Here is an 18,750-nt window from a genome sequence, read left to right on the forward strand (position 1 = left end):
GGTGTCCGAATCCGCGTCTGAATGGCAGCTCTCACTAGAATTCTTTACCCAGATCTTGAGGCCACTGTTGTGCTCGTTGCATGCGGTGGAAGTAATTTTGGAGCCGGAAATACGCGGTTAACTATCTGCACCATCTATAAGACACCTGCAGAACATCATTAGGGTGACTCGAATATCATCAAACTTTTGGCTATGTTTTTGGCTACTTTTGGGTCACAAAAAATTTGGGTCTGGCTATCTTTGGGCTATATGTTGAGATCATTTGGCTATTTTTTGTTGGGGCCATCTGGCAACCCTAGCTAGACTAGTCACGGGCAGCTTTAGTGCTGGAAGTTTAAGCGTGGCGTCGCCACGCGTTTCTCTCGTTATCGCCTTTTCTGCCTCGCCAAGTCCCCCGCAAAACATTTTCGGTGTCCTAGAAGAACTGCGGATCTAATTTAACATGGTGTTCCTCTTCCATGTTCCTTTAACTCTGCCGCTGCGCTGGCGTATGTTCGCTAGCAGCATAGGTTTCAAGAAAAGGCAAAATCCTTGGATACTTGTGTCCAACAATATCAGGAATATGCGTTTCAAAGAAAAGAGAATATTTTGATAGCCACAGGAGCCTCTGTGCAAATAACACTAGAACAATAGGAAAGGTCAGTCTTAGCGCTGCAGTGCGGGGGGGGGACACTGCAAAAGTTGCTTTGATTCTGCAAGAAGATGTACGGGCAGTGCGTAGACACTATCTACAACGATCACGAGAGGTCAGGCTCGGAAACACTCCACGACTCTCTCCCACAAGCAGGGCCCATCCACAGACGGTTATCCGACAGTACACTTCCCAAGAGCGGCAATCTAAAGAGTGCAGGGGACGCCGACTATCTTATCACGGCGCGAGGAGGCGCCGTCTGCAGCGATCAGGACCCTGCGGGACTTACAACTGTTGCTTGTTTGTTTCGCCTCGTATGATAGACTCGCCACTTGTTTTTCACGCTCCAATTAAGTGCCCTTTCATATGAACCTGAAACACTTTCTCAGATGCCAAATCTGTTGCAGATTTCGCAAAAATAAATTGTGGGGTTTTACGTGCCAAAACCACGATATGATTATGAGGCACGCCGTAGTGGGGGACTCCGGAAATTTGGAACCACCTGGGGTTCTTTAACGTGCACCTAAATCTAAGTACAAGGGTGCAGATTTCGCAACGTCGCAGGCTTCTGCACGCTAGCTTATCGAGTATAGCCACGATAAGCAAATATGTTGCAGTTTGCTTATCGTGACTATACTCGATAAGCTAGCGTGCAGAAGCGTGTGACGCTGCGATAGTTGGTTGAACAACACGTGTGGTGAAGGTAAAAGAAACACAGAAACGAAGACAGACAAACCAGAAAACGAAGGCATACTGTATCAGCAACGGCCGTCTCTGAACATCAAAGAAACGGTGGGGGAGAGAGAGAGAGGCTAAATTTTTTGCTAACCAAGATTCATACATATAAGTGCGTTGTGTGATCAGTAAAAGCCAGTTGAAGTTAGCATTCCGTCCTGCCTGCTTTTTTTTTTTTTATTGTTCGTTTTATTTTCCTGTGCTTAATTTTGTCTGTCGTGGCGGACCGCTGTGCTCGTGAATTTGTACAGTAATCGCCAATGTGCTCATTAGTGAGCCGTCTTAACTAACTAACTAATGTCGCGTGGGGGGTGGGCAAATTGTAAGTGCAGAGTTGACGTCAGCTAGAGAGAAAAGCTAACGAAGTGGTTGAAAAGTTTCGCTAGCGAGACTGGAACACAAAGTCGAATCGTATAGTAAACCCGCAGAGAACAACCTTGTCCTAGAAACTGTTTAGTGACGCTTTCGAAAAATAGATTCGTAACATGCAGCGAAATATATAGCTGCTTCAGTAAACACATGTCCCCCAGCAATGCCTTTCACCGCGAATTTTAAGTCAGCATTTCTTGAAAAGGACGATTCTAGCGAATAGTAATGCCTTGCGCACTGGCTGACTGCAATTCTGCAATTAAAACGCGCCTTATAAATATATTAGTGAAAATTAATTATGTTGACGACTACAGCACAAATTATGACGTCCGCCGCTGCTGTGAATCTAAATCAGAAAATAATGTTGTATCGAATCGCATATTTTTAAATAAACAGAGTCGCCAGGAACACCCAGTATACGGTAGGTTGATCTCTCTGCAAGTGAATCAGTGATGAAATGGGAGGTTGATCGACAATATGACAAGAGGAGGATTTTCTGGCCATGTTTGAGGATCACCTTTAGAGATCTGTAGAATTCCGTACGTCTGCCGCTGCGAAATATTCGTCTCCTTCTGCTCACGTTCGTGCGAGAAGGTAAACTGACGGACACGTGGTGATATATCTTATTAATTCAAGCCAATTCTAGCCACACTATCCTGGCTAACGCAGCCTGAAGCATCAACATCACTGCGACCACACGACGTTGCAACACTAAAGAAAATAAAATTATTCAAAAGAAAAACCTAAGCAGCAGTAATTAAGTTAGGCTGCATCAGTAAATCAACGCTTCTGCAACAGAAAAAAAAAAAAAAAAAAAAAAAAAAAAAACGACCACTCTTACCCTGAGAGTAAGTCCGAATAAGCCAGACAAGATTCAGAAACAAAAGACTACAAACGAAATCGTGGCGTCACACTGACGTACCGACCGTGCGGTACTGACGTCACGCTGACGTACCAGCCGTGCGTTACGTATTGGCGCGAAATTCAAGAAGGGGAAGTTTGCTCTTAATTTTCTCCGCTAATGATGAACGGTCTCCAGCCACATGAATGAAAATGAAGTTTTGGAGGAACAATTTTACAGTCAAAGCTTATTTAGCGTTGATCTTTAGTTTTCCTCGCGGAACGAGTTGCAGAACAATTAATTGCGCACGAGAGTATCAACTCCCTAGGCGTGCTTTACTGGAGTGCATTCGCACAGGAATATTTACGAGTTACGTTGGCCATCCGCTTATCTAGGACAGCAAACATACACTGAGCAGATACTCTTTAGTTTGTCCTCGTATGGGCGTTGAACCGTAAAGCGATGCTGACTCGCGTTGTATCTCTTCTGGCCTCTGCACAAGAGACGTGTCACGGCCACGACGCGCTGAATAGGATCACGAGAGCTCGTTATTGTGAACGTATCTGGACGTCGAGCGTTGTCGAAGTGATTAATTTACAGCCTGGTAATGCTTGTGTATAATTTGGCATGTATAAAATTTGTTCAACTTGTACAACTGTGCCCTTATATCAAGGTCAAACTCTACCTGACTAACAAATGTAAAACAAGATAGCTGTGTACGGAAAGGCAATGGTAGATCTATTCACCTTTCCTTTAGGTTGCAGGTTGTCGCTGAATTTATTCGAGCTACTGATTTTTTTCACTTCATTTCCTAATGTTATAGCTTACTTGCTGCTTTGACCTACATTAACCGCTCTTCTGCTCACGCATACACAGTCACACTTATGTGTGACAGAAAGACGTAATCGGTATCTGTTCGATACGGGCAGAAATCATTCAAACCGGCGTATATATATATATATATATATATATATATATATATATAGTATGATGCCCGCCGGCATTGTGCAAATGCCAAGGAACCGGGCCAAACACTGCGCGTACGGCTCATTGACTCGCTTGCTCCAGCTCTGGATAGCAAGTAGCAACCATTGTCACCGAAGCACACGCGAAGGTCATTAATTTAAGAAAAGTTGCTTGAAGCAACACACGAATGATTTGACACGACAGCACAAATCGTTTCGGTTTAGTGCATTTTAAGTCGATATGTGCTCCAAAGTCACTAGAAATATTGCATTGCGACGCAAGGTGACCTTGAAGGGAGAGTAAAGCTTTCAAACAAGTCAGGCTGAACTGGTATCTTACGTCGTTGTACAACTCTCGACGTTCGTTCGGCGGGGAAAAGATTTAAAAGCAGAGGAGTTTGCAATTTAAGGCCAAATTTCCTCTTCTCAATTCCCATCACGTCCAGGCCGCGCCAATGATGACTTTCCTGCGCGATGTCCCGATTTCGCGGTCTCTTCGAAGATTTTACTCGTTCTGCAGTATACTGTACTAGTAGTACACTATATTAGTAGTACACTATTCTGTACGAACAGCCAATGAAAGTTGTCAGGCAAATTTCTTTCCCTGAAGTACAATGTTCTCCGTTACATTCTGCCGTCACAGGGAGCTATATACATAAAGAATTCGAAAACGATGGCGGGCGCCATCTTCGAATTCCCGAAGCAGCCCCGTGAGACGTCAGATTTTCAATTAGCCTCCTGTTAACATAGCCTCACGGACCACAGCGGACCAACGGGAAATTCTCGGTTCCGTCGACAGAAATCGCCATCACCCGGAATCACGGTCCGGGTTGCTTTCTGTACGCCATATTGTCTAATTCCGCCATGTTGTCGATTTGAACCAATCAGAGGGCGTAGGTAGGCGGTCTGTGAGCCAATCAGAGAAGACAATATGGCGGAATCCGACAATGAACCTAACAGCATTCAAGTTGAGTTTCTTTCAAATGGGTTAAACTCTGCAGGACCAGGCATCGCGGACGCGCGAGGTTCCGCGCCGCGTACACGAGGGGCTTTCTCCCGTCGCCAATCGCGATAGCGCAGCCGTCGTGTCGGCGGTAGGACGAGGCGGCTGCTTATCTGCGTGGCGTGTCGCGTGGAGATTGTATAAGCCCTCCCATCGTTACACTCCGCAGTGTCTCCGAGACGACAGCGGGAACCGGCTCGAAAGAGCCTAGCCAGACGATTTTTATCGCCTCCCCTAGACTGCCGAATGAGATAACAGCTAGCCCTCTCCGCTCGAGTGTCATCCACAGAGAAAAAAAGAAAAAGAAAAAACGACATTGGGTAGGGGGAGGGGGGGGGGGGGGGTTAGCAGGACGACACTCGCTAGCGAGGGAGTCGAGATATGCGCGCTACCAACCGCCTCGCAGAAGTTTCCATGCGGTCGCCTGGACCCCCTTCGGAGAAGAACAGCATTACACACGCACTGACAGCGGCCGTGTACTGACCATCGGGACACATCGTAAATCAGGAAGGGATACCCGCACGTACTCTTAATTTTGGGGTATTGCCCAAGGGGGTAAGAACGATTATATCTTACATGTATAAAAAGTCAAATTGGGGGACGAGACGGGCTGTGAGATACGCCCGAGAAGAGGGCGGAAGGGCGTTTTTAGGGGCAGCTCTAAAGAAGGGCGAGAAGGGAGGGGGGCACACCTATACTGCGTCCCCATCGCCTCCCTTCTACCACGGAGTGCCAAGGGCTGGAATGGCCTCCTGTACCCACAAATAAAACAAAGAATCATACTCAGTGCCCCCCCCCCCCCCCCACCCGCCCACCACCCCCTGCTCTGCAACAATATCTTGGCGCTGCCAGTGGCATAGAAGGGGGGGGGGGGGGGATTCATACCGGGCACGGCCTATAGCCAGCCCTCCTCCCCAACCCTCCAGGTCCCCGGCATATCCCCCCCCCCCCTTCCTCTTCCCCGCTCCGGGAAAAAATATTTGGCAACGCCACTGGGCGGCCCCTGGGTCAACGGATTGACGGACGCCCAAATTTCAGCACGCAAGAGTTTTTGCATTGCGGCACCTCGCTAACCTCGTGCTTAGCAGCAGACCGCCATAGCCAATGAGCCACAGCGGTTGCTGGCTCTTGCGTGCCGCCTACTATGCAATGCAATACCGCATCTTCTTGGAGTATTCCTCCAAGACAAAATGGCAAACAAAACTATACCTCAAACTGAAATATCTTCCACCCCGATTCCCGCGGAATGTAAAAGTTGTGTACACACTCCGTGTCTATTTGATCATATGTTCTGGCTGTGCCCCAACCAAAGGGCTTCGGACCTCAACAGTGAGGAGGACTGGAGTCGACGCATATCCAGCGAAGTCCTCCAAGATCAACTCCTGGCCGTCCGGAGAGCTCACGACATTGGCAAAGCCTTTGGCCTACCGGTGCCTACGTGGGCGGAGCCACCGACTTAGCCTGGGGGCTTTTGCCCTCGGGCCCTAGTTTCTCTGGACCAAAATAAAGTTCTTGCCATGCCGTGCCATGCCCCGATTCCTGTGTCGAAGAATGCTTCGAAAGCTGAAAGCGAATATATTGATTTATTGCGTCGGTAGAGGAGTGCACAAGACGGTCTTGTAAATAGACAAAAAATGGTTAACCAGCGAAGCTGAAACGTGCGGCCCCAGTGCTTATGAGTGGGTTAATCCCGACGGTTCATTAAAGTATTTCTCAATTATTGGTTACGTCTTTGTGTTTCTTAATGAGGTTACACACACGTTCGGCTGCGGCGGAGAGAACGACGTCACTGACGGTATGCCCGTAGTGCGCCGCTGCAGCTTGCGTTCGATGTCTCGAGTTTGCTCGGCGGCGTGGACAGCAGCATTCGCCCACCATTGCCGCTTGCGATTCTTCGAAATTAAATTGCTTCAAAATGAAATCTGCCCGTTACATAGGATAATGAATGGCGCATACCCCCTTAAGCAATGGCTCGTACCCCCGTAAACGCAGCCTCCCAATTACGACGACAGAAGCGAAATTCTACGCTGGAATTATGAGTGGCAACGGAGCCAGCTGTTTAGGAAGACGACGACGACGAACGCGGGAGCAGTGGCACGAGCGCGTGTCAAGCACGAGCACAACCCGAGGGGCGCCAACGAGACAGCTGCGGAAGAAGACGACGCTCGAGCCAATGCTAATGATGATAGTTTTCTGAACACAGGCGACGGACAGACGCTTTTCCGTTTTGCCTAGCCATATAAAGATTCGCTTTAAGAGAGAAAGAAAGAAAGGGAAGAAAAGGCTAAGCAAGGAGCAATGCGTCAGTAACATTGGAGGCCTGAAAACCGCTGTTCGTTTTGATACACAAGCTGAAACACATCTTTGATCGAAAAGCAATTCGAAGCCGAAAACACAGTACCACCTCCACCGTATATATTTGGTTAAACACGTTGGCACAGCCAACCGTCAAAGCAACATATGACTTGTCGGAAAAACAGCCGATGAGACACGCATCATTGCGGACGACGTGACCTCAAACAATACGTGTCGGCAACATAGGATAGTTTCTGAGGCCAATTACGCTTCCTAAAATCGGCAAGCTATTATTCAGCGAACTGAGGGGAGAGCACGGTGGTGAAGATAGTTGTCGGCTTTGATTCTGCATCACACAATGTCTACAAACGCGCCAAATGTTTACCTTGAAGAGCACAATTGTACTGTGATACAAGGCAGAAAACACGTAGTTTGGATTCAGAAAGCAAACGTATATTGCCCAAACGAATTGATATTTAAGCGTTCCGAAATCGAGTTCGACTGTCTGGCAGCAAAACTATTTGTGCGATGCAAACAACCGCACGCCATTTTTACAAACCTGCCCACCAGAGGCGCAATCGTCGCGGTTCCCTTTCGCGTTGCTTAATGGTTTGCATTAAAGCCCCTTCATCAGCTTACGCTTGCAGCGGTAGTAGTAGTATGAATTGGCTTTAGTTTGCATCTGCTTACCTGCGTTGTTGAGCAGGGTGAAAATGCTCGCAGCGGTTGCGTTGGAGATGGCCGCTTTGCCCTGCAAGTCGTGGGCGCGAGCCCCGTCGCCGGCCGTGATGCGGTCCTTGGACACTAGGACCACGTTTCCCGGCTCATCCGGAAGCTCGTACACAACCTTGGTCTTTCCTTCGATTACCTTGTTGCCCAGTCGTAGACCGCCTGCGGCAGAACGCACAAATAGCGCGCCGGTACTTCAGTTGCGAATTCCACAGGCGTAAAGATATGTGCATGCGTATAAACACCAGCCACGTCTCAAGGTTGCGTAAAACTCGAGCCTGCTTCTCCGCAGTTCCAACGTGCAACTGGTTTCGGTTTAGACGGCTTCATTTGTATCCCGCGCATGTCTCGTAACTCGTCCGGGAATGACTGATAACGAACAGGAATCTCGCGACCGATATATACCACACGAAGACGTATGCCTATATCTGCTACTAAACTGGACGAAAGAAGCAGGTTATCTTCTATACCTGCACTCAAAAAAACCCTTAAACAGAGATGAGAAGAAACAAAAACAATGCGGTTGCGTAGTCTAACGTGGTATCGTACAGCTATAGCGGTTCAATGTCTGAACCAGGCCGCCCATTCACATGTGCTCCTCTGAATTCCCCTTCTGGCGCTCTTACGTTACGGGAAAATTCATTTAGCGCGAATATTGCTTCACTGTTACTGTATGTGCTTGCACATTTGAAATTTCTATCAGATCTCTGCTCCGAGCATAGTTGTCTCGGGATTTAGCAAGGAAGTAATTTGGTCGGTCTGGTTGCGTCATGCATCTTTATTTAGGAGACAGGAGCCATGGGACCAAGGTGTACCGAGTGGTTGTCCGTGAGTGGCGTCGCGCAAACATGTCCCCAAATTTGAATAGAGCAAAAAACGTTTTTATTTAAAAAAATCTAAATTGGCATTCATATCCACCGTAATGTGACCACGGTACAAAAGTACGTGCAAGCGGTCACAAATGATGTCGCGATATGGAAGGCAGGAATATATGCCGCAGTGTTCCTATATAAATAAACTGCACCAGCACGATAGCTGGTATATGAATAGCGGAAACAAATATGTCACTAATGAGATACAACAGGTTCAATATTACCAGGCTCTTCAGTTTCCACCAATGTCAGTGACAGTGTGCCAAAAAAAAAAAAAAAATGTATATGGTCTAAAGGTGAAATCAGGGAGTGACTGACACACTACGAGTGAAAGTTTCATTTTTTGCAACGTCTAAAGATGGCGGCTATCTTGGCATCACGTCTCTGCCCAGTTGTGAGAGGACATTTATTGTTATACATATACATACAGTCGACTTCCGCCAATTCCACCAATGTGGAACAGCAAGTTTTTGTCGAATTATCCGAAAGGTGAAACAACGGCTCTGGAATGAACCATTTCAATTTTTTTTTTATTTTTTTACTGCGTGAGGTAGTCTGTCGTCGTCGGTTCAGTAGCCCACAGACAACACTATCGTCGGCGCTGACAAAATTCTCAAAACAGACATCGCCCCAGAGCAAGTCACCACTGCAGGACAGGTTGCTGCCGGTACTGTCGTCGCCTAGGAAATCAGTGGCGCCGTCTGCTGAATTTTTGTTTTCAAGGTTTTAGTAACCGCTGCGCGCCTGAGGAGGTGCCGGTGGGAGGTCGAATTAACCGAAGCGACATGCTCTCGCATTCGAACTAAACGAGTTTTCCTTCCATAGCAATGTACGCTTTCTCACCGGGACGTTCAAGCGCGTTTGGATTAAGCGGAAAGTCGAAATAACCGAGGACTAATTAACGGGTATATATATATATATATATATATATATATATATATATATATATATATATAATAGTGTGCGTGTGTGTGCGCACGTGACTTCTGTGAGCAGCACCTTGCCGTGTTATGGAACGAAATCCTACGTTTATGGCAAGGTCGACAGTGAAGGTGAACCGAAATGTGCCTTCGCTCGTTAGATACCGCGTAATACTGCGTAGTAACGAACAAGGTCTGTAGCTCTTTCTGTGGCTTCCGTGTTTAGTTGCGCAGAACACAGATGAAAGCTGTGTCACTTTTTTAAAAAATTTTCCATAATGGCAAACAGAACTTGTTTTACAGCACTACGGGCCTACGGCGCACGCTGAAGTAGCCGAAAAAAAAAAAAAAAAAAAACAGTTACTCTATTAGTCACAGCAAAAATTCGACAGCCACATTAAGGATAACGATCGAGAAAAGTCACACGAAGCGGTCGTTTATAAGGGTGAGGGCAGCGTCTGCTATCTGACGAACGCGCGGTAAACGTGATCGGCCTAACGCGAGTCTCAATGCCACAATTTGTGTGTTCAGTTGCTGGGATTTCTGACGTCTTCGAGAAACAGCAAAAATAAAGGAGATATATGTCATTTTGACAATACAGCAGCTGGTACAGTATATCTGTCATAGTTATGGCGAATATGTAGCTGCACATACTAGCGAATTGCGTGACGCATGGAGGAAAACCAACGAGCACGACAGAGCGCGTAAACAAACAGATCTAGAAGCACGCGACTCTTGAATGCATGGGAGTGTCGCTCGAGGGAAACGAAACGCTGAAGTCCTTTGTTTCCTTAAGCGCCAAACAGTAACTGCTTGCGTTGAACGCACAAGGCCGGCGGCGAGCAGCAATCCGGTTTGAGGAGCGGAGTGTTTTCGCGCTTTTAAAACAAACCGCGCATACGGAAAGCCACACCCACCCAGACGGCGGAGTCAACGACGCGGTCGAAATCCCCTCGCGAGTGCGCATCGTAAGATGCGTGCATCCCGTGCACTACGCGTCGAACAGACGCGGCGGTGTCAGTTGCCGCCGGCGCGAGTTCGAACTACGCCGCGGGCCTCACGTTTCTGCGGGCACAGCGCGCGGTCGAAGAGCGTGGGAATGGGCGTTCGCGGCTGGGGCATTCCAACGGCGCAGTAAATATGCGAGCATATATATATATATATACTACTCACTAGCCATGATGTCGGCGACCTTGGCGGAGGTGCGAGCAAATGCCGAGGGAAACAATCGACTGGCCTGCCTAAATCAAGAGCAGCTCCGAGTGCCGCCTTTTCAGGGGGAGCTGCAAATTGACCCTCGGTGTCGCGAGAGGCGCGATCGGGCTCAACACGTGGCTTCAGCTGCTTCTGTAGCGGCGCGCGAATAGTGGCCGAGAGAGGAGGCGGCTCCGCGAGGAGGATCGCAGACGACGTCAGGCGGCCCGCCGCGCATCTGATAGGCGCCAAGAGGCGAGCCGTGCTAACCTTGCCGGTGGGATCGTTATCGCGGAAGAGTATCGCCGAAGAACGACTGGCGAGGGGGCCTGCCCAGCCAGCGAGTAGACGGCGAGGAGGGCGAAAATGGCACCACGTGCTCGCCGATTGCGGCGACGGCGAGCTGCGTGGAGAAGAGATTTCACAGCCGAGGCAACGCGCGGTTTCGGGCCCCGTCCGTTGCGGCAACCGCCAAGTGCGCCCAGCCAGGACCCTCAGCAGGACAACACAGGACACCGCCAGCATGGCCCGAGAAGTTCAGTTCGACGAAGAGCACGAACTGCGCGAAGCATGCGGGGTGTTTGGCTGCATCGCGAGCGGAGAGTGGCCGAGCAACTTGGACGTGAGCCACATAATCTGCCTCGGACTTGTCGCCCTGCAGCACAGGTGAGTTAGACTCTCACGGCGCGTGCCTGTGAAAGTCTTGGACGACTCACTTCCTTGGTGTACTACATCAGAGGCGAGCGCCACCGCAAGTACACGACCGCGCGCTGCGATTTATCGCGATGTCGCGCCCGAAGAGCTAGCCGGTGACGCTGTCCATCGGCCCACACTGGCAAGGGCCTAAGGCCATTGATAACGGACGATAAGACGCAGCTGAGGTATGATGGCGACACCAGCAGTGCCCGTCCAGCACTGCTTGCGCTACAGCTTTTGCCTATTGGAAATATTAAGAGCTGTCGCACGACTGAGAAATCGCGAATGAAGCAGCTGCATAAATCATCAACAAGGCGACGACTTCATTGTGCGGTTCGCGCGCTTCGAAAGCGAAACCACCAGTTAAGACTGTGGCGCCATCTGCCCTTGCGCGGAGCATTGTCGTTAGACCTTCGCTAGCATAACTGCCGTAATTGTGCGGGACGAAGAAAAACAGTGAGAAAAGATAACTGACGGTCTCATAAACAAGGTAGCAGTATTATAAGCAGGCAGCACATCACAATCGAGTGTTGGATTTGATTGGTTCTTTTGTTTTAAGATTAATGCGAGCACAACAGTGGTAAAAAAAAAAAAAATGACCATATCCAGGCGTTAACAAATTAACAGAACGGCAGTGACAAAAAAAAAAAAAAAAAAAAAAAAGTTGGCAGCTCAGAATTTGTCTTGCATCACCTAGGACAGTAGAAGCACGTGCAGGGCAGAGCAGTTGGTAGATCACATTTATTTTGTATAGTTTTAGTACTTATCAATATCATTTTTTGCTTGTTACAGGGGGCAGGAAAGTGCTGGTATTGTGACAAGCCAGGGTGAAAACCTCAAGAAGTTTGCTGTTCACAGAGGAATGGGCCTTGTGAGCAACGTTTTTAATGAGGACTCCATGACGAAACTTAAGGGAAATCTTGGTGTAGGCCACACGCGTTATTCAACCACAGGTGGCTCAGAACACGAATTGGCTCAGCCTTTTGTTGTACATACAAACCATGGCCTGCTTGCCATAGCTCACAATGGAGAGCTGGTTAATGCCATTGCTCTTCGCAGGAAGGTGAGAATTTGTAAAGAAAACATTTCAACAGTGTGCCGTTTCTGTGCATTACAGCAGTGAATTGCTCTTGCAGATCCTCGACAAGGGTGTGGGGCTAACGACAGGATCGGATTCTGAGCTTATCATGCAAATTCTGAGTCAGCCTCCGCCATCTGGAGAAGAGGAAGATGGCCCCAATTGGCCGGCACGCATCAGGCACCTCATGTCCCTCACACCTACAGCGTATTCGCTCATTATGATGTACGATGACACCATCTATGCAGTTCGTGACCCATTTGGGAACAGACCACTGAGCATAGGTGTGCTAGTTCCACCCAGTGGAATCAAAGGTATATTATGCAATTGCTTCTAGAACATGTAAGGAACATCCTGTAATCATTACTCCCTGTGCTTACATGAAGTCACTTTGGTTACACAATCTTAAATTCTTAGCATGTTAATGTAGAAGCTTTTTTTCTTCACTAAGTGTTACTTTTACTAGTAGAAGTTGAGCAGATAATTGTAATTGAACAAGTCAGAAAATAATGTTTTAGAGTTAACCACGGAACTCTGGTTCGCAATGGCACTAGTATCGAAGGAAGTTTATTATATACGTTGCAGCATGTGGCGGAGTGAATTTCTGTATGCACTGTGTAATGTTATGTTCTTGCTGTCCTGTTAAGAGTGTGCAGGATAGACTGTATGATGAGCGATTTGACGTTCAAACTGACAGATAAGTTTCAAAGATAATGCAGTTTTGCTGTTGAGAATTATAATCAGTAAACTTGGACCCATAAAAGATGCCAATTTATTGTATTGCTCTAGGACAGGAAATATTATTAGTAAACGTATAGGTGCCCACTAAGGGAAGTGGTGAGCATAATCACATGCCTGAGCCATGCAATTTCACTCATAACTAGACGGAGAAATTGTACATGAAACAAAACATGTTGCCGGTCATGTTCAGATGACATTGTACATGCATGCCTGGTTGATATCATTTAAGAAAAGGTTATATGGTGCACATCTTGACTGTGGAAATCTGAACGTGGTTTTAAGGAAGGCAAGTAGCTACCAGAAAGAGAAATTTCACTACTACCAACATCCATTTCTTGCGATTGCATGCATCTCAATGTGGAGGATTTGTTATAACACTGACTGGTCTTGGAGTGCTATTTTTTCTTAAGCATGAGTGCATCGGCAAAGATCTTAAATTCCAAAAACCAGTTCTCCAAGGAGAGCCCTTCTTTGTTTGCATCTTCTCTCTTCTTAAGTGTGAAAATAAATGTCAGAGGCACTTTCTATTCTGTGGAAAAATGCATTGCATTACTGGTTAATCCACAAAATTGTAAAGCAATAAATGTTACTTAATCCAATTACCAACCCAATGGCTATGCTGTGGATTATCCACAACATTTAGCTAGTCAAAAACAGTGAAAACGCGCACACGAGTACAAGAAAGTTATCAAAATTTAAGTGACTTCACACAAGGCATAACATGTATGCACACTACTAGAACCAGTGTGAGTTGAGAACATCAGATGTGGTCTGCTCTCTCTGGATAAGTATGTTTTACCAAAAATTCTGCTTATGTGTTTGTATTGTAATTAAAGTTAACGGAAGCAACTTGACTTATAAAGAAAACTTCTCAGCCTGGGCCAGCGGCTTGCACGTGAAATGCGAGGCATGGTACTTGAACATTAGTGATGCAACTGCAGAAGTAAGGCAGTTAATAGAATGGAAAAGACCCGAGTTCTGACAAAAAGCAGGGTACAGTACATATGGGAAAACTCTTTTTAGAAATATCTTGTGATCCTAGAATTATAAAACCAACTAAAAGAAAATTGTTTTTGAGCATGTTTTTCACTATGCATGCAGTTCTATAACCATGTACGGGCAGGGTCATAAGTTTACTGATGGGGGTTCTGTGAAAAAATTGAATGTCAGCATGACATTGTTTTACCTTGCATCCATTAAATCAATACAACACTATGTTGGTCACGTACACTGCTACACATAGTGCATTTGAAATCCAGGCAGCATGTCCAGTCTCTGGAAATATTAAACTTTTTCTCAGACACCACATCCAATAAACTTTTGACTCTGTAGATAAAAGATCGCCAAGCAAAAAAAATTATATTTCACTGGCATTATTACGTGTTATGAAGGGGCAGAATATTTTTTTAAGGTACTAACTCGTTTGAAGCAAGGAGGGTATGCAAAGCCTCAACATTAAATGCAAATGCAAACTTTTGGCTTTTCGTGTTTTAAGACTACATCTTGAACTTGTTTGTATGTTGCAGACAAAACCAACCCACAGTTTGAATACGAAGGTTGGGTTGTGTCCTCCGAGTCTTGCGCCTTCAAGTCTGTCAGCGGAGTGTTGTACCGCGAAGTACTGCCAGGCGAAATTGTGGAGATTACGAAACATGGGCCCAAGTCGGTCTGCGTGGTTCCGAGGCCCTACACTGCACCTCCGGCATTTTGCATTTTTGAGTATGTTTATTTTGCAAGGCCAGACAGCATCTTTGAAGGTAAGCCATCGGCAGCAATGTTGCAATATAATCCTGATGCACACATGTAGTCACCCATCTGAAACTTGGGATTGAAGAGGAAACCTGCGAACCTGGAAGATGTAGATGGAACAAGCAATGGGCTTAAGTCCAGTGCTCGTCCCGTCCATTTCTTCCCTTGTGTACGCATTTGTCTGCTGGTTTCATGTTCATTAACATGAAACCAGCATGAACCAACATGAAAAAAGTTAAACGTATTAACTCACCCAGCAACAAACTCTGCTGAACCACATGAAATACATTAAATATGAAGGAGTCAATTTGGAAACATTACCATATGCTATAACATTTTTTGGTTCATTTTAAGGTCAACTGGTCTACACCGTAAGGAGGGAATGCGGCAAGCAGCTTGCCCGAGAAGCTGCCGTTGAGGCCGACATTGTCAGCACGGTTCCAGAGTCTGCCACTCCTGCTGCACTTGGGTTTTCTGAGATGGTAAAGGCCAACCTATGTTTGCACTTTCGAAGTGGCGGCATTACATTTCCATGCAACAATGTGCAGGAGTATCGCAAAAAAAAAAAAAAAAAAAAAAAACATATGCTTTCACTTTATTGGCACTTATAATCGGGCAGGATAAGGGTTACTTACTAGGCTTGCTAGGGTGGCTCAGTGGCTATGATTTGTTCTGCAGCTCAACACAAGGTCAAAGGTTGTCTGGATATTGCAGAATCTGACAGCCGCATTCTAATGGGTGTGGTATGCAAAATTGTCTGTGTTAGAAATGTAGGGGCCACATTTTCTATCAATCCCTTTCATTTTCCATTCTTTCTGCCTTTCGTTATTGGCTTGTGGACATGACTCAGATGCCACCGTTATAGTTGGAATTGTCCACTCGGTGTGACATATACAAAAGGAAGGTAAACTTAAACGAAACATAAAAAAAACTGGGTTGAGGTGGGCAAACATAATCTGGAGTCTTCATTCGGGTGTCCTGATAGCACAAGTGTTGCTTTCGGGACATTGAAATATATAAATAAATAAATCCAATCAATCAGCTGCTTACAAGTCCATTTTCCAGGCTGAGCATTCCACTGTTTATACTTATAGCCCTACGTATACATTTATTGCCGACATGGCATGTGTTTCAATTATTAAGCCATGTGCCATTTTCATGACTTTGCAGACGGGGATACCATATGCAGAAGTCCTCTGCAAAAACCGCTATGTCGGCCGCACTTTCATCCAGCCAAGCACTCGTCTAAGACAGCTTGGTGTTGCAAAAAAATTTGGCCCGCTGTCCGATAATTTCTATGGCAAGCGCATCATTCTCATCGATGATTCCATTGTACGAGGCACTACAGTGGGAAGCATCATCAAGTTGCTCAAGGAGGCTGGTGCTAAAGAGGTCTGTTTACGCAAGACAATTTGTAGCAGTAAGCTTTGTACACTTTGGCCTTATTTAAAACGGTGTAGGGGTTTTGTATGGCTAAAATTATGTTCATAGACAATGCACCAACAAGAAAAAAAGGACATGCTTTAAACCATTTTTCAGGAGTGGTGCTGTTGATCTTATATGGGGCTTTTTTGTTTACTTTCTCTCAAGTGGGCACAAAAATAACTTGAATATGTAGTTTTTTACATACGAGTAGTGCCTTAAATCTTTGCAGGAAACAAATAGAAAATAGTGTGACTTGTGCCTTTTGCATAACTGCAATATTTGTGGAATTCAAACAGATTGTGGTGCTTGAATTTGATTTAAATGACATGAACTTAGCTGGTGGCTTGGGTATGTGATCATGGGCCACGAGTACTGCAGTGAGTCAACATAACAGCCATCTAGTAGCCTATTAACTCCCTCTTGACCAGGAGACAATGCTTTTTCTTTTTGAAAAGTTATTTGTCACGATTTTCTTTACTAACTGGTGGCAAAAAAAGGGTTATATATATATATCTATCTTATGGGTTTGTCTGCCTAATCAAAGAAGTACACAAAAACTACCAATAGGTTTTTCTCAGAGTTCACATAAACCCTGCAAAAAGGTTTCCCGCTGTATCAAGATGTGCTGTTTTTCTGAAAAATCTGAAATACACAACAAATATGCCATGTCTGTAGCTTTGACTTCTGCAGAGATGCTAAAGCACACTAGAAAGCTTTCAGTGCTTGTAGGATCATTAAGGTACTTCTTGTGATGCTTGCATTATGTGAAGAAGTCGCCTCAAAGGTGCTGTGCAGACACACTCCACACATCATGCAGAAAACAGTTGCCTTTCCGTTTCCTCTTTGTTAGAGAAGATCCTGCAACTCATCTCGTCATGCTTTATTCTCGAGCTTCTGACAAAAAGTTCATGGCAAAACTCGGAAGCCTTCATTGCTAAATTGGCCAGCACGTTGTACAATGATCGAAGAAAAAAAAGCATACAGGAGATGTGCTCTACACTCGCAACTTCAAAGTTTCTGTTATTGAAAAAATAAAAACAGCATATATACAAAACAGAATGTATGCAAGTGTAAAAACAGATTTGGGCTTGTTGCCTTTGCTGACTTGTGAAAATTTCCAGCTGCTTGTTGCAATTTCTTGCAGCTCGGCATTAAAAATTTCGCAACCCACGAAGTTGCAGTTTAATGTGTTCTCAGGTTACTATTACCATTTCTTTTTTTCGAAGGCCAAGATTTACAGGGGTCTAGAACAGAGAATTTATTTAGATACATAACTGTTGCTGCAAATGGGAAGAGTTAAGTCGGGACTCGGAAGCTATGTGTCATCATTACTGGTACACAGGAAGATAGTTACAGCTACAGTGAACAGTTTTTGGTCAACACTTAAACACACTTGGCTACTCTCTGAAATAGTATACATATTGTAAAAACCGTGTTTTTATGTTTCTGAAAGGCTGGCATGCAAACACGTACACAAGGAACGAAAAGGACAACACAAATGCCATTCTTTCCTTCCGCATTGTGTCCGTGTTTGTACACCTACCCTTCAGTAGCATAAATCGCTACCAACTTGATCAACTTTCAGTTCTAAGCATGTTTTTAGTTGCAGTTAACTGTATTTATTAATAAATTATTCTGGGGCACTATTGTGCTTGGCCTGGGATATTTTTGGACGTGCTATCTGGGCTTGTCTTGAGAAAAATAACCACTTGCTGGCCTCGATCCACCTAGTCACACGCAGCAACATGCTTGGTTTGACGAATCCCTTGCAGTTATCTTCAGCAACTCTGTGCCCCGTCTGTTCTTTCAGGTGCACATCCGAATTGCCTCGCCTCCGCTGCACTACCCATGTTACATGGGCATCAACATTCCAACGAAGGAGGAGCTCATTGCCAACACGCTGGATGCCAAGCAGCTGGCAGACACGCTCGGGGCTGCCAGCCTTGTCTACCTATCCGTCGAAGGCCTGACCACCGCTGTCCAGAGGGGCGTCCAACGTCCTAACGGTGGCAGCAAGGAGGTCGGCCACTGCACAGCATGCCTCACTGGGAAGTACCCGGTCCAACTCGAGTGGTAGCCGAGCAGTGGTGGCTGCAAATTTTAGTAACAATAAACAGGTTTCAGTCTGTTCTGTCTCCGTAAATGTACTGCTCAAAAGATCCTCAAAATTTAGGAGCAAAGAACAATAAAGACTTTAACTTGTCCGCAAGTGTATTTCCCTTCGTGGAATACCAGGTGATTGGAGATGTGTACAGCAGTAACAAATCTGGTAGCGACAGCTTGTGATACTATGTCCAAGCACAGGGCATTAGGTACATTTTTGCGTTGCACAGGTGTTCTCGTTGGATGAAAATAAACTGCTTGTTTTTGCATTTTTGGTGCTTGCTGCTGACAAACGCCAGGACAGCAATAAAATGGCAGTAGTTTGAAATATGAATGTTCTGCCTCTAGTTGCTTTCTAAAACAACGCAGTCGGTGCCATCTGCACCTGCTGCTTGGAACCGCTG

At 46.0% G+C, this 18,750-nt stretch overlaps 2 protein-coding genes across 2 annotated transcripts in view; one reads left to right on the plus strand and one right to left on the minus strand.

Moving 5' to 3' along the window:
• Positions 1-10,690, minus strand: part of LOC119449786 (multifunctional protein ADE2-like) — a 33,085-nt gene extending 22,395 nt beyond the window's left edge. The window contains exons 1-2 of the mRNA XM_037713049.2: positions 10,534-10,690; positions 7,530-7,730 (exon numbers count right to left, since the gene is read on the minus strand). Of these exons, the coding sequence (XP_037568977.1) occupies positions 7,530-7,730; positions 10,534-10,540 (208 nt within the window). The 5' untranslated portion in view covers positions 10,541-10,690. The remainder of the gene's footprint in view (positions 1-7,529; positions 7,731-10,533) is intronic.
• Positions 10,655-18,374, plus strand: LOC119449784 (amidophosphoribosyltransferase; the record flags this gene model as incomplete). The annotated part of the gene is made up of 7 exons (XM_037713048.1): positions 10,655-11,220; positions 12,043-12,313; positions 12,387-12,642; positions 14,596-14,826; positions 15,173-15,300; positions 15,989-16,210; positions 18,054-18,374. Coding segments are annotated over 7 exons (1,941 nt in total), but the record flags the coding sequence as incomplete, so codon positions are not given.
• Positions 18,375-18,750: the final 376 nt, after the last annotated feature.

Source organism: Dermacentor silvarum, chromosome 4 (genome assembly GCF_013339745.2).
Source record: "Dermacentor silvarum isolate Dsil-2018 chromosome 4, BIME_Dsil_1.4, whole genome shotgun sequence".
Lineage (NCBI taxonomy): Eukaryota > Metazoa > Arthropoda > Arachnida > Ixodida > Ixodidae > Dermacentor > Dermacentor silvarum.